The sequence below is a fragment of the Sorex fumeus genome, unplaced genomic scaffold, assembly GCF_029834395.1.
Source record: "Sorex fumeus unplaced genomic scaffold, SorFum_2.1 ptg000063l, whole genome shotgun sequence".
NCBI lineage: Eukaryota > Metazoa > Chordata > Mammalia > Eulipotyphla > Soricidae > Sorex > Sorex fumeus.
The window spans coordinates 3,321,100-3,332,592 of NW_026606120.1; the positions used below are offsets into that span (position 1 = coordinate 3,321,100).

Here is an 11,493-nt window from a genome sequence, read left to right on the forward strand (position 1 = left end):
ACTGTAGTTGAATGTTGGTGTGTAGACAATGAAGATAGAAACTGACAGCAATGAGCCACATCTATTCAAGTGTAAGTATCTGATTCAGGTTGTTAGGCATTGAACGAATCAATGCTCATGGCCAAGTTCGTGTTGACAAGGACACCAACACCATCAATTCCTCTATTGTTGCATGTTCCGAGGAACAGTTCTTCTCCAGTGTCAAAAGTGGTATGATGTGGTTGATGCCTTCACATCTCGGTCAGACCATTTACATCGTACTTGATGGCACTTGCACCATCAGGTCCTCGATGGATGATTCCGATGCCAGTGTACGTGCTTGGAAGTACAGATAGTCATCTGTACTTTCATCTCCTCATGGGCGGACCTCCATTAACAATGGCTGCCTCACTCCAGGCCGCTTTCCGGACAATCAGGACGAGTCCCACGCATGAGTGAACTCCTATGGAGCCCAGATAATGCAGAACTTTGTGACCTTAGACTCTGGGCTCAACAGGGCCCAGGAGCAGAGACCCATATGAGACTTCTTATTCATTTTCAATAATTACCACACCATACTCAATGGGTTAAAAATATGTTGTGAACCATATGCTTTACCGCCTCTTCCTGACAGGGGGTGGTAACGATACTGACAGGCGAAGAGTGATCCAGCAGGTGCTGCAGATAGTTACAACATCCCAGTCGACCAAAAACTTGAATTTGGTAGGCCAGAAGCACCTGTAAGGGCAATTGGAGGCCGCTCTAAAAGCCTCCACCCCTCTCAGAGAGCCCGGCAAGCTACCAAGAGTATCCTGCCCGCATGGCAGAGCCTGGCAAGCTACCTGTGGCGTACTTGGTATGCCAAAAACAGACATTCCCCTGACCCTGAAAGAGTCCCCAATACAGCAGAGTTAAGAAGGACGAGAAGGAGAGGCTGATAAAATCTCAGGTCCAAACTAGGTTGCCAAAATGAAGAAAGACTAGAATCTGAACTCTACACACTGATAAACCAGGAGTAGCACACAAGATTGGATGAATTGTAACATAGAATCCAACCAATCTCGATTAACAAAATATAAACACAGAAGGTTTAACTTGTAACAACATTTTAGTAATCTCTTATACAAGAGCTTAATGGCTCCACGGTGAGATAGAACAATCTTCACTAACTTTCTTCTAAGGAAATATTTCAATCTTTTTTTAACAAATTATTTTTAGCAAGCAATATTAAATAAATTATTAACGACCTACTATGGGAGCATGTTTAAGAGGTGGTTGAGAAACTTAGAAATCATGGTGGTGGGGAGGAGTAATGGTGGTGGAATTTGTGTTGGAATACTTAATGTTTGTAACAAATCATCATGAAAATCTCTGTAAATCACAGTGTTTATATAAAGTGTAAGGGGAAAGTTTTAAATACAAAAAAAGAAAAACTCACCCAAACTTGCCTGCAATTCACCTAAAAGAAAATGTAAAATGAAAGCATGAATTCCCTTACTTAAGGAATGAAAAGACTGTGGGCCAGCAGAATGTACCAAAAAAGGATATCTGTATCTTTTTAAATTTTTTATCAAAGCACCATGATTTTAAAAAGTATTCAAAGTTGAGTTTTAGACAAACAATGTTCTAGCACTGATACCACCATCAGTGTCAACATTCCTCTACTAATGTTCCCTCCCACACCTCTCACCCCAGCCTAACCTCTTGACAAGTACCTTTGTAAGTTCAGTTGTTAAATTTAGGGTCTCATGATTTGGGCGCTGCTGACTCTGTGGCTTAAATATTAAGCTCTATCATTCCTTAACACCACCAATACACCTGAATCTCCTTAATCCCTGTACCCCATTGTTTCTCATCTGTGTCTTCTTCTCCCCTCCTCCCTTTTTCTCCCCATACTCTGAACCTAAGGGTGATCTAGGAATTCTCTTATAAACCTTTGCATTCGCTCATCCAGTAATTCTAACTACCACATATAAGTGATGTCATCCTTTGTTTATTCTTTTTTTCTTTGTCTTACTTCATTTAACATGGTGTCTTCCAGTTCCACCCATGTAACCATGAATTGCATATTTCATAATTGTTTACTTCTGCATAGTATTCATATATATCTGCCATAGTATTCATATATATCTCATAGTATTCATATATATATATATATATATATATATATATATCCTTCAGGATCCACTGATCTGTTGTTGGACATCTAGGTTAATTCCAAATCTTAGCTATTGTATTTAGTGTTGCAATGAATAATGGTGTGCATATGCCCTTCTTTTTTTTTAATTTTATTGAATCACCATAAGATAGTTACAAGCTTTCATATTTGAGTTACAATCACACAATGATCAAATGCCCATCCCTTCACCAGTGCACATACCCCACCACCAATGTCCCCAGTATACCACCCCTTTCCCACCCTCCCCCTGCCTCCATGGCAGACAATATTCCCCATACTCTCTCTCTCCTTTTGGGCATTATGGTTTGCAATACAGACACTGAGAGGTTATCATGTTTGGTCCTTTATCTACTTTCAACACACATCTCCCATCACAACCGATTCCTCCAGCCATCATTTTCTTAGTGATCCCTTCTTTATTCCAGCTGCCTTCTCCCCTCCACTCATGAGGCAGACTTCCAACTATGAAGCAATCTTCCTGGCCTGTGTATCTACTATCCTTAGGTGTAAGTTTCATGGTATGTTGTTTTATACTCCACAAATGAGTGCAGTTTTTCTCTGTCTGTCCCTCTCTGACTCATTTCACTCAGCATAATACTCTCCATGTCTAGCCATTTATAAGCAAATTTCATGACTTCATCTCTCCTAACAGCTGCATAGTATTCCATTGTGTAGATGTACCAAAGTTTCTTTAACCAGTCATCTGTTCTAGGGCACTTGGGTTGTTTCCAGACTTTTGCTATTGTGAACAGTGCTGCAATGAATATAGGTACAGATGTCATTTATACTGTGCTTTTTTGCATCCTCAGCATATATTCCCAGAAGTGGTATTATGGGGTCATATAGAAGCTCAATTTCTAGTTTTTGAAGGACTTTCCAGCATATGTTCTTCTGAATGAACATTTTTCTGTTCTGGAGATAAGTACCAAAGATTGGAATTGCAGCTCAATTTTAAGTTTACTGAGAACTCTCTAAATTGTTTTCCATAGGGGTTGAACCAGATAACAATCAAACCATCAATGAGTTCCTTTTTCACATCATTCCTGCTAACTCAGATTGATACCATCATTGTTGATACGTACCATTCTCACTGGTGTAATCTGATATCTTTTGACACCATAGTTTGGATTTTCCTAATACCAAGTGACAATGAGCATTTTATTTTCGTGTGCCTATTGACCATTTATTGGTCTTCCTCAGAGAAGTGTCTGTTCATTTCTACTCTCAATTTTCTGACAGGGCTTTTAGATTGTTTCGGTTTGGGTTGTTCTTTGTGAATACTATTTATATCTCATATAACAGCGCTGGATATCTGAAGTGTTGAGTGCAAATGATTTCTCCTACTCAGCTATCTTTTAGTTTTAGCTCATGTTCCTTGTCCCATAATGAAACTTTTTAGTTTAATAGAGTTCCATTTGTTTTGTTCTGATTTTATTCTGATTCTATAGTTTTTGCCAAGGAAATCATAGCATTGAAATATCACTTGAGGTCTAGATTTTGGAATTTTCTGCCTATAGTTTCATCAATGTATTTTATAGATTCAGATCTAATCTCAAGTCTTTGATCCACTCTGAGTTGACTTTTGTGTAAGGTTTAAGATATGGGCCCATCTTTAATTTCTTACATGTGGTTATCCTATTCTCCCCCAACACTATTTGTTTCAAAGCCTATCTTTGTTCCATTTCATGTTTTCAAATCCTTTGTAAAAAATTAACTGATCATATATGTGGGTGGTTGTCTAAGGAGTCCTTCTTTATTCCAGTACTACACTGTTTTAACCACTATGAATTTATAGCATAGCTCTAATATAAGTAATGACATGCCTCCCAGTCTCTTATTTTTCACCCATCTGGGACTCTACAGTATTCTGGGGACTTGTGGGACACCTGCCCTGAGTTTCTGGAGCTGGAGTCCTGGACTCTAACCCACAGTCCTTGGGCACTGACTGGCACACTCCCAGCCTGGGCCTGTCCTGACTTACCTATAGCCTTCAGTGCTGCCCTCTTTGCCTGCTCATCCTTCTCCTTATCTGGGTGCATCTTCTCTCGTTGCTGCCTCTCCTGCACCTTTATGGAACGTTCTCTCCAGGTGTAATAGGCAGCACCAAGGACCAGGAACGTCAGCAAGGTAACACACACCACAAAGACCAACTTCCATGGAGAGTCCTTGGGGAAGAAGGGCTCTGTGGCCCCCGGAGATCCCGTGAGGGCACATCCAGGACAACCCAGCCCAGCAACCCCAGGAATGCCCGCCTCCTCCCTCCAGCTCCCCAACCCATACGGGAGAGGGCAGCAGAGTCCACCTGGAATGAAAATGGCCATGGCCTTCTCCTGGCCCAGGATGGGGTTGAGGATGGAGCAGGTCACGTTCCCCACAGCGCTGTCTCTCACCACCAGCACCGCCTCCACGCTGAACAACCCCTCAGCGTCCTGGACCTGGGTCTCCGAGAAGGCCAAAGACTTCCCCCCGCTGGAGTCTCGCCACTGCACATAGGGCTTTGGGAACCAGCCCGCCGCCCTGCACACCACGCGGACCCCATCCTCCTCGGGCCCTGTGATGTGCACCTGGGGGGCAGAGTTCACACCTGTGTGGGAGAGGGAGAGCCGAGAAGGCCAAATTTGAGCATGCACACAAGCCCTGGAGCCAGGCTGCATCTGTGCTGTGTGGGAGACCACTTTCCTTCCCCCACACTCTGGGGACAGCAGCTGCCCTGTCTATGGGCTAATGGGACACGGGGGGGGGGGGGGGGGGGCGGGGAGAACTTCTCCCCAGATTTGCAGGAGAAAGGCCCAAGGACTAAACAGAATAGGAAGAGGAATTTCCTCTGGATTCCATCCTCATCCTCCATTTTCCTCATACATCTTCCAAGGCATCTTCTTCCAACCCAACTGCCTCTACTGATAAATCACTTCAAAATCGTGAGAGCCTGATCCTGAACTTCCCTCGAATCTCCAAATATGTTATTATCATTACCAGGATTCCTCTCATATACTTCTCTCTTTTTTTAATTTTATTGAATCACCATGAGATAATTAGAAGCTTTCATGTTTGGGTTACAATCACAAAATGATCAAATACCCATCCCTCCACCAGTCCACATTCCCCGCCACTGATATCCCTGCTATACCCTCCCTTTCCCACCTTCCCCCTGCCTCCATGGCAGACAATTTGCCCCATACTCTCTCTTTACTTTTGGGCATCATTGTTTGCAATACAGACACTGAGAGGTCATCATCTCATATACTTCTCAGTCAAAATTCTAGAACGGACCAATAATATAGCTCAAAGGATTAGAGCTCATGCATAGCATGCATTTGGTCCCAGATTCAATCCACATGCCTCTCCAGCACCACCTTGCCCTAAAGGACCTGCAGCAGCTCTGTGGGAACTCTGAGTTCTGTGGCACACAGTTCTATGCCACAAAGCACTGCCAGAAGTGCCATGGAACACCAAGGCAGGAGTAGCTCCATCTCATGGCTCAGCTCCATCTATAACATATAAGGAAAACATCCCCAGTTCTTCCATCCCCTTTGTATCCTGTTTATCTCTTCCTCAGATATGATAGTGCCTACATGCATTGCCTCTGGTTTCAGTCACGTGGTTTGAATGGACCACTGAGAGAACCTCTGCATGTTTTTTCTGTGGGTGAGTGTCTGTGCCTTTCCTCTGCCCTGTGCTACCTTAAGAACAGTGAGGACTGACCAGCTCTCCTAGATTAGGCAGCTTAAATAAACCCAGCCCAGGCATCCTGATGGCCTTTCCATCTGTCTATAAGATTCAATAAGCCTAGCTTTGTAAAAATTGAAAATTTATTCTGTCTTTACCATCTCCTAGTAGATTATGATTGTATCAAATTCTGGTTCATAATTATTTAATTATAAAAGTGTTTTCTTTATTCACTATGTGAAGAGAATATCAAGAGAGGGAAATTATCTTTTCAATAAAATATTCCCAACATATATAGGAAAGCCAGGTATGAGCTGGCGGTGACTGGGCAACTGCAGTCTCATGGGAAGGGGGACGGTACCAGCTCGTCTTTCACGCCCTACCGAGGTCACGAGTTGCCCGCCATCAGTGGCTCTCTGGCATGACCATGGCTCTAGAGGCAAAAGGACTTAATCCAAAGCCCAGCAGATTGCGGCATAAAAGTGAATGGACCATGCGTTAAACTACAGCACCATGCCTCCCCGGGAGGGAAAGGGTGTTGTTCCCTTCCGCCTTTTTCCCCCGCTGGCAGCAAGGTGGCCACTGCCTCAGAGCTTATAGGAAAGCCAGGTATGAGCTGGCGGTGACAGGGCAATTTCAGTCTCATGGGAAGGGGGACGGTACCGACTAGTCCTTCACGCCATACCGAGGTCATGAGTTGCCCGCCATGAGTGGCTCTCTGGCACAGCCATAACACCAGACACACAGAAACCAATCTTGTAATTATCTGGCTCTTTGCAGAAATCCAAAATCGCGGCTGCATGACATTATATGATTCTCATAACCAGCTATAGAAAACAAGCATTTCACAATGCCTTTTCAGCAATTCTGATTGTTGGGGGGGGGGGGGGAATTATAAACAATAATGGTGCATCTTTTGTCGAAATAATGAATGTAATCAATGTAGAGAAGAGTTAAGTAGAAATCATCTGCCTCACAGGTATTGGGAGGGGTGGGAGGGGTGTATATTGGGGTTCTTGGTGGCGAAAAATGAATACTGGTGAAGGGAAAGGTGTTTGATAATTGTATGACTGAGACAAACCTGAAAGCTTAGTAACTTTTCCCACAGTGATTCAATAAATAAATATAAGAAGAAAAAAATAAATAAAATTATGGGGAAAAAGTAAGGTGGAGTTCATGCCCAATTCAATCAGCTAATCAGTGGCTGAATAAATAGCAGTACTCCTACATAAAAAAAATTCCCAACATAGCCAATGATGTGTGAGAAAAAACCCAGTTAATATTAGCAAGGGGCCAGGATGATAGCACAGTGGGTAGGGCATTTACTTGCACAAGACCAACCCGGGTTATATCCCCACCATCCCATATGGTCCACCAGTGCACCACTAGGAGTAAACCATGAGTGCAGAGCCAGGAGTAACCCCTGAGCATTGTCGGGTGTGACATATATACATGTACATATATACATATCTGCATATATATAATTAATAAAATTCAGATTTTCTGAATTGCAATAAAAACCTGAATTAAATCAATGACTGTAGCTCTATGTCAATGAAATTTCACAATGTGTTATTCAGCATTAGAACAGCAATCAGTGTGACACAGGATTGTCAATATTCTTAACAAACAGACAAGACTCTGGGAGTCTTTGAAGTCCTCTGTCCCCCTTTATACCTCCTAAATTGAATAAATATATTCACTCAGTAAGTTCTCCTTTCTAAATATTACTCCTGCCATCCTCCTTTCTCCCTATTATCACTGAGAGGTCAGGCAACATCCTGTCCATCCCATAACTGCACTTCTTGCCCCCAACCTTGCTGGCCCACCCATTGATCCATCATCCTCACAATTGCCCAAGGGAATAAAGCCACCTCTGTATCCAAATTCTAACACAATCTTCACTACTCCACCAAAACCATTCCAACCTCTCTACTTGCCCTCAACATCCACCACCTACACACCATAAGCCCAGACCAATCTCAGATTGACTAGACTCACTGCTATTAACCACAGTGCCCATGCTTTATGTGCCCCTGCTGTTCTGTCCATCCTCCTCAAGACCTATTGGGAAACTTGTCTATTAAACTCAGGTACCTGCTCAAGAAAACATTCAAAAGCTTTTCTAAATGTCAGAGGAAGCAAAAGTCAACTCTTCTTGGTCTCCACTTACCAGAAACGTCTTTTAACTCTTACAACCCTGATGATCTTGTATGCCCAAACACTCTGGGTGCTCCCCCTTCTCTACACACATCCCCCCATATCCACTTGATTAAATCCCTATTTCATTCCCTTTTGCTCAGATCATCAAAAGATACAAACTGAGCCTCTATATAATACCAAAGACTACCCTCCCTATCTACCCAATTAATCCACTTCCACTATTCTACCTGCTCTTTTTCTAAAAACTTCTTAATATTATCTCAAATGATATATTGCCTTATTTATTTGTTTCCTCTTGAATACAAAACTCACAAGTGTGTATTTGCCATGGACAATGACTTATACCAGGTGATCATAGCATGGTCCTGCATTCAGGAGTTCTGTATTTAGCTGAAATAAATGAATGAGAGTCTTTGTCTATAAAAAAAAAGAGACTAATTGCCCTGATCCCCGAGGTTTTATTTAATATCCACCTTCAAGGATTCTAGAAAGAAGATAAAGTCACCTACCTACCACCTTCAGCTCCAAACCAGCTTCTTCAAAGAAGCCTTCTTTCCTGAAGAAGCAGGTATACTTTCCAGCATCTGAAACCTGGACCTTGTGAATGTGCATATTACCCTCCCCCTGCGAAAGGAGGCCCGTCTCCAAGGAGGTTCGCCCCCTGTACTGGGCCAGCTGCTCCTTCATCTCTTCTTGATGGTTTTGGTAGATGTATACAGCTTCTGAGAGCTTAGAACGGAACCACCTCAGCTCCATGTTTTCAGCATTCATGGCCGGGAACACACGACAGGGCAGTTTAATGTTGTCTCCCACCACTGCAATAATAGGGTCCGAGGGGCCAATCACCAGGAACTCTTCTGTAAACACAAACACAGAGAGAACGACTGGGGAGATGCATGCCCAGGACAAGAGACACACCCACAAAATAGGAGCCAGGAGAGCTGGAGCAGGTCCTGATAAGAAGACCCCAGGCTGGAGGACTGAGTAATCATGACTCTGAATCCTAATAAGGTCTTCTGTCTGCTTTTGTGACCCATAAATTATGACAAAGAGAGTTCTGCCTACGTCCTCTTCCCAGCAGAGCCTTTATATAGGGGTCCATGGGTCTGAGATCGAGTGAGTCTCAGTCTTTCACCTGCATCAGAAGCACCACGAAAGCAATCAAACAAAATACTTGGTCCCAAACCCAATGGAATAAGTAAATCTGTGCATGACCAAGTGTACACATGAAGAAAGTAGTTGTGGCATACAGAGCACACACATTGCAGAGGATCACAGCTATAATCTGGCCAACCCAGGACAGAATAAAAACTGGAGCTGAGGAGATGGCTCTAAAGTCTCAACAACATGCTTTATATGCGGAAACCTGGTTTAATCCCAAACTCCACAGAGTCCTCAAAGTGCCACAGAGGATGTCTCCTGAGTATTGCAGGTATTCAAAAAAAAAAAGAAAATTATTTTTAAAAATGGTTGAAGTGTGGGAAAGAGAAAGTGTCAGGGTTATAAAGGTGTGCTCGCCTTGCATGTGGCTGACTCTGGTTTGAACCCTGGCACCCTGTATGGTTCTTCAAGCACTGTCAGGAGTGATCCTTGAACAGAGTCAGGAATAAACCGTGAGCACCACTGGGTGTGAATCAAAAAATTAAAAAATAATAACAGGAATGAAAAGATATAAAACGATCAGAGGCCACACCTGCAGTCAGTGTGGAAGCCCTGACCTCACAGCAGGAACGTCCCACTCCCACACCTAGCTTGGTCATTTGTGTTCATGCCTTTCTCCTCTGTATAATTATACCTACTAAAATCTAGAGTTAATTGAGTGGTGGAAAAACTCAAAAAAAATGGTAGTGGGAAGGTGTAATGGTAGTGGGATTGGTTTTGAAATATTGAATGCAATCAATTACTGTGAATAACTCTTTGAAAATAAAATTTAAAAAAACTAGAGCTAAATATCATTTCATTAAACGTCTGCCTCACTCTGTCACTCATAGGAGCCCAAACACTGCTTGTTTGGAATCTCCAAACAAGGAGGGTCTCCAACCTGTTGCCCCTTCTAAGCCTCTTAGCCTTCCAAGGCATGGAATGACTTGGCAGGAGCAGCCTAGAATCTCTGTGTCTCTCCTTTCCCCCTCCCACTACCTGAAGCCCTTTCACCTGAGCTAACCATGTCCTTCCTGCACTCCAAGCCTTGTGATGGCTCTGGGGATCCCACATCGCCCACGACCCCATTGCAGTGAACACCCAGTCTCCAGGCACCATCCAGTTCTGTCCCTCTGATCACTCTGCCCCAATCACTGTCCTTAGATACAAGGACAGCTTTGCATAGACCATTCCCTCTGTTGAAGCTCACTTTCGATGGAGACCCTCATACGCTCTGCCCCACCTCATCCAAATCTTTGCTCCTATGTCACTATCTACACCAGACATTACCAAATTTATTCAGCCACTACATATTTTCAGAATATTGTTAATTACACAAAGACCCTGGAAAATTACCTTTTTAGGCTAAATTCATAAAGTTGTTTTCCAGACTAGTATCAGCCCCTGAATAGGTCCAGCATCCAGGGGACGGTACTCCTCCTTTTTGGAAAGCACTGATCCTCACTGCCAGCCTTATTCAACAGAGCCGCTTCCACACACACCCCTGCCCAGCCTGCTCCTATGCATGGACAACAGCACCTTCCCCTCCCCTGTCCCCAGCTGCGAATTAGATTGCTCTGTTCCCCTTTTATTCACAGCATCTGTGAATTAAGAAATGAAAATTTGATCATTACTTCATACACAAATATAGCTGGAAAACAAAAGAAGGAGAAAATTACTTTTTGACAGTTGATGTTTAAACATAAATGTTTCACTGGACAATTGTCAGGCACATTCCCCTTACTATACGATTAAGTGACTCCTCTGAGATTTCCAAGTGGATACAGTGTCTGGGAGAGCAGAGTAATCTTTAGAGCCAAGGACACCGCACACAGTCAAGAGTTCAGGGCCAGTCAGGGGAGGCATGGAAGCACAGCACAGACTCACCTAAAGACTCCGCGGTGGGCAGCTGCAGGAAAAGCAGGAAGGCCACTAGGCAGAGCATGGCGGGTGTGGGAGACCAACGCTCCATCTCCTTGGGGCTGGAGAGAGACAGAGGGAATAAACAGCCAGGACCAACAGGCAAGGTAGGGCCCCCCAGAACTCTGGGCCTTGGGAGGAGAACAGGACTCAGGCTGGACAGTCCCTCAGGAGACAGCATCTCCTCCTGGCTCCACTGTGAGGGCTCCACACAGCCTGATGTCAGCTCAGACCACTCCCAGCCTCTGAGATCAGCCAACTGCAGAGACTTAAGGTCAACTTGAGAAAATGTTCCCTTGCCTTCCCTTTCTTGCCTTCGCTTGCCTTCCCATGCCTTCCCTTGCCTTCCCTCCCCTTCCCATCCTTTCCTTTCTCTTTTCTTTCCTTCCCTTCCCACACGAGCAGTATGCCCAGTGCACCCCATTCTACCCAGGACTTCTTGTCAG

The 11,493-nt window shown here is 43.9% G+C and overlaps 1 protein-coding gene across 1 annotated transcript in view; it reads right to left on the minus strand.

The window, feature by feature from the left end:
- The window catches only part of LOC130036000 (butyrophilin-like protein 1), a 111,190-nt gene extending 100,118 nt beyond the window's left edge, over positions 1 to 11,072 (minus strand). The window contains exons 1-5 of the mRNA XM_056127954.1: positions 11,015 to 11,072; positions 8,497 to 8,844; positions 4,461 to 4,742; positions 4,140 to 4,340; positions 1,418 to 1,438 (exon numbers count right to left, since the gene is read on the minus strand). Coding sequence (XP_055983929.1) covers positions 1,418 to 1,438; positions 4,140 to 4,340; positions 4,461 to 4,742; positions 8,497 to 8,844; positions 11,015 to 11,072 — 910 coding nt within the window. The remainder of the gene's footprint in view (positions 1 to 1,417; positions 1,439 to 4,139; positions 4,341 to 4,460; positions 4,743 to 8,496; positions 8,845 to 11,014) is intronic.
- Positions 11,073 to 11,493: the final 421 nt, after the last annotated feature.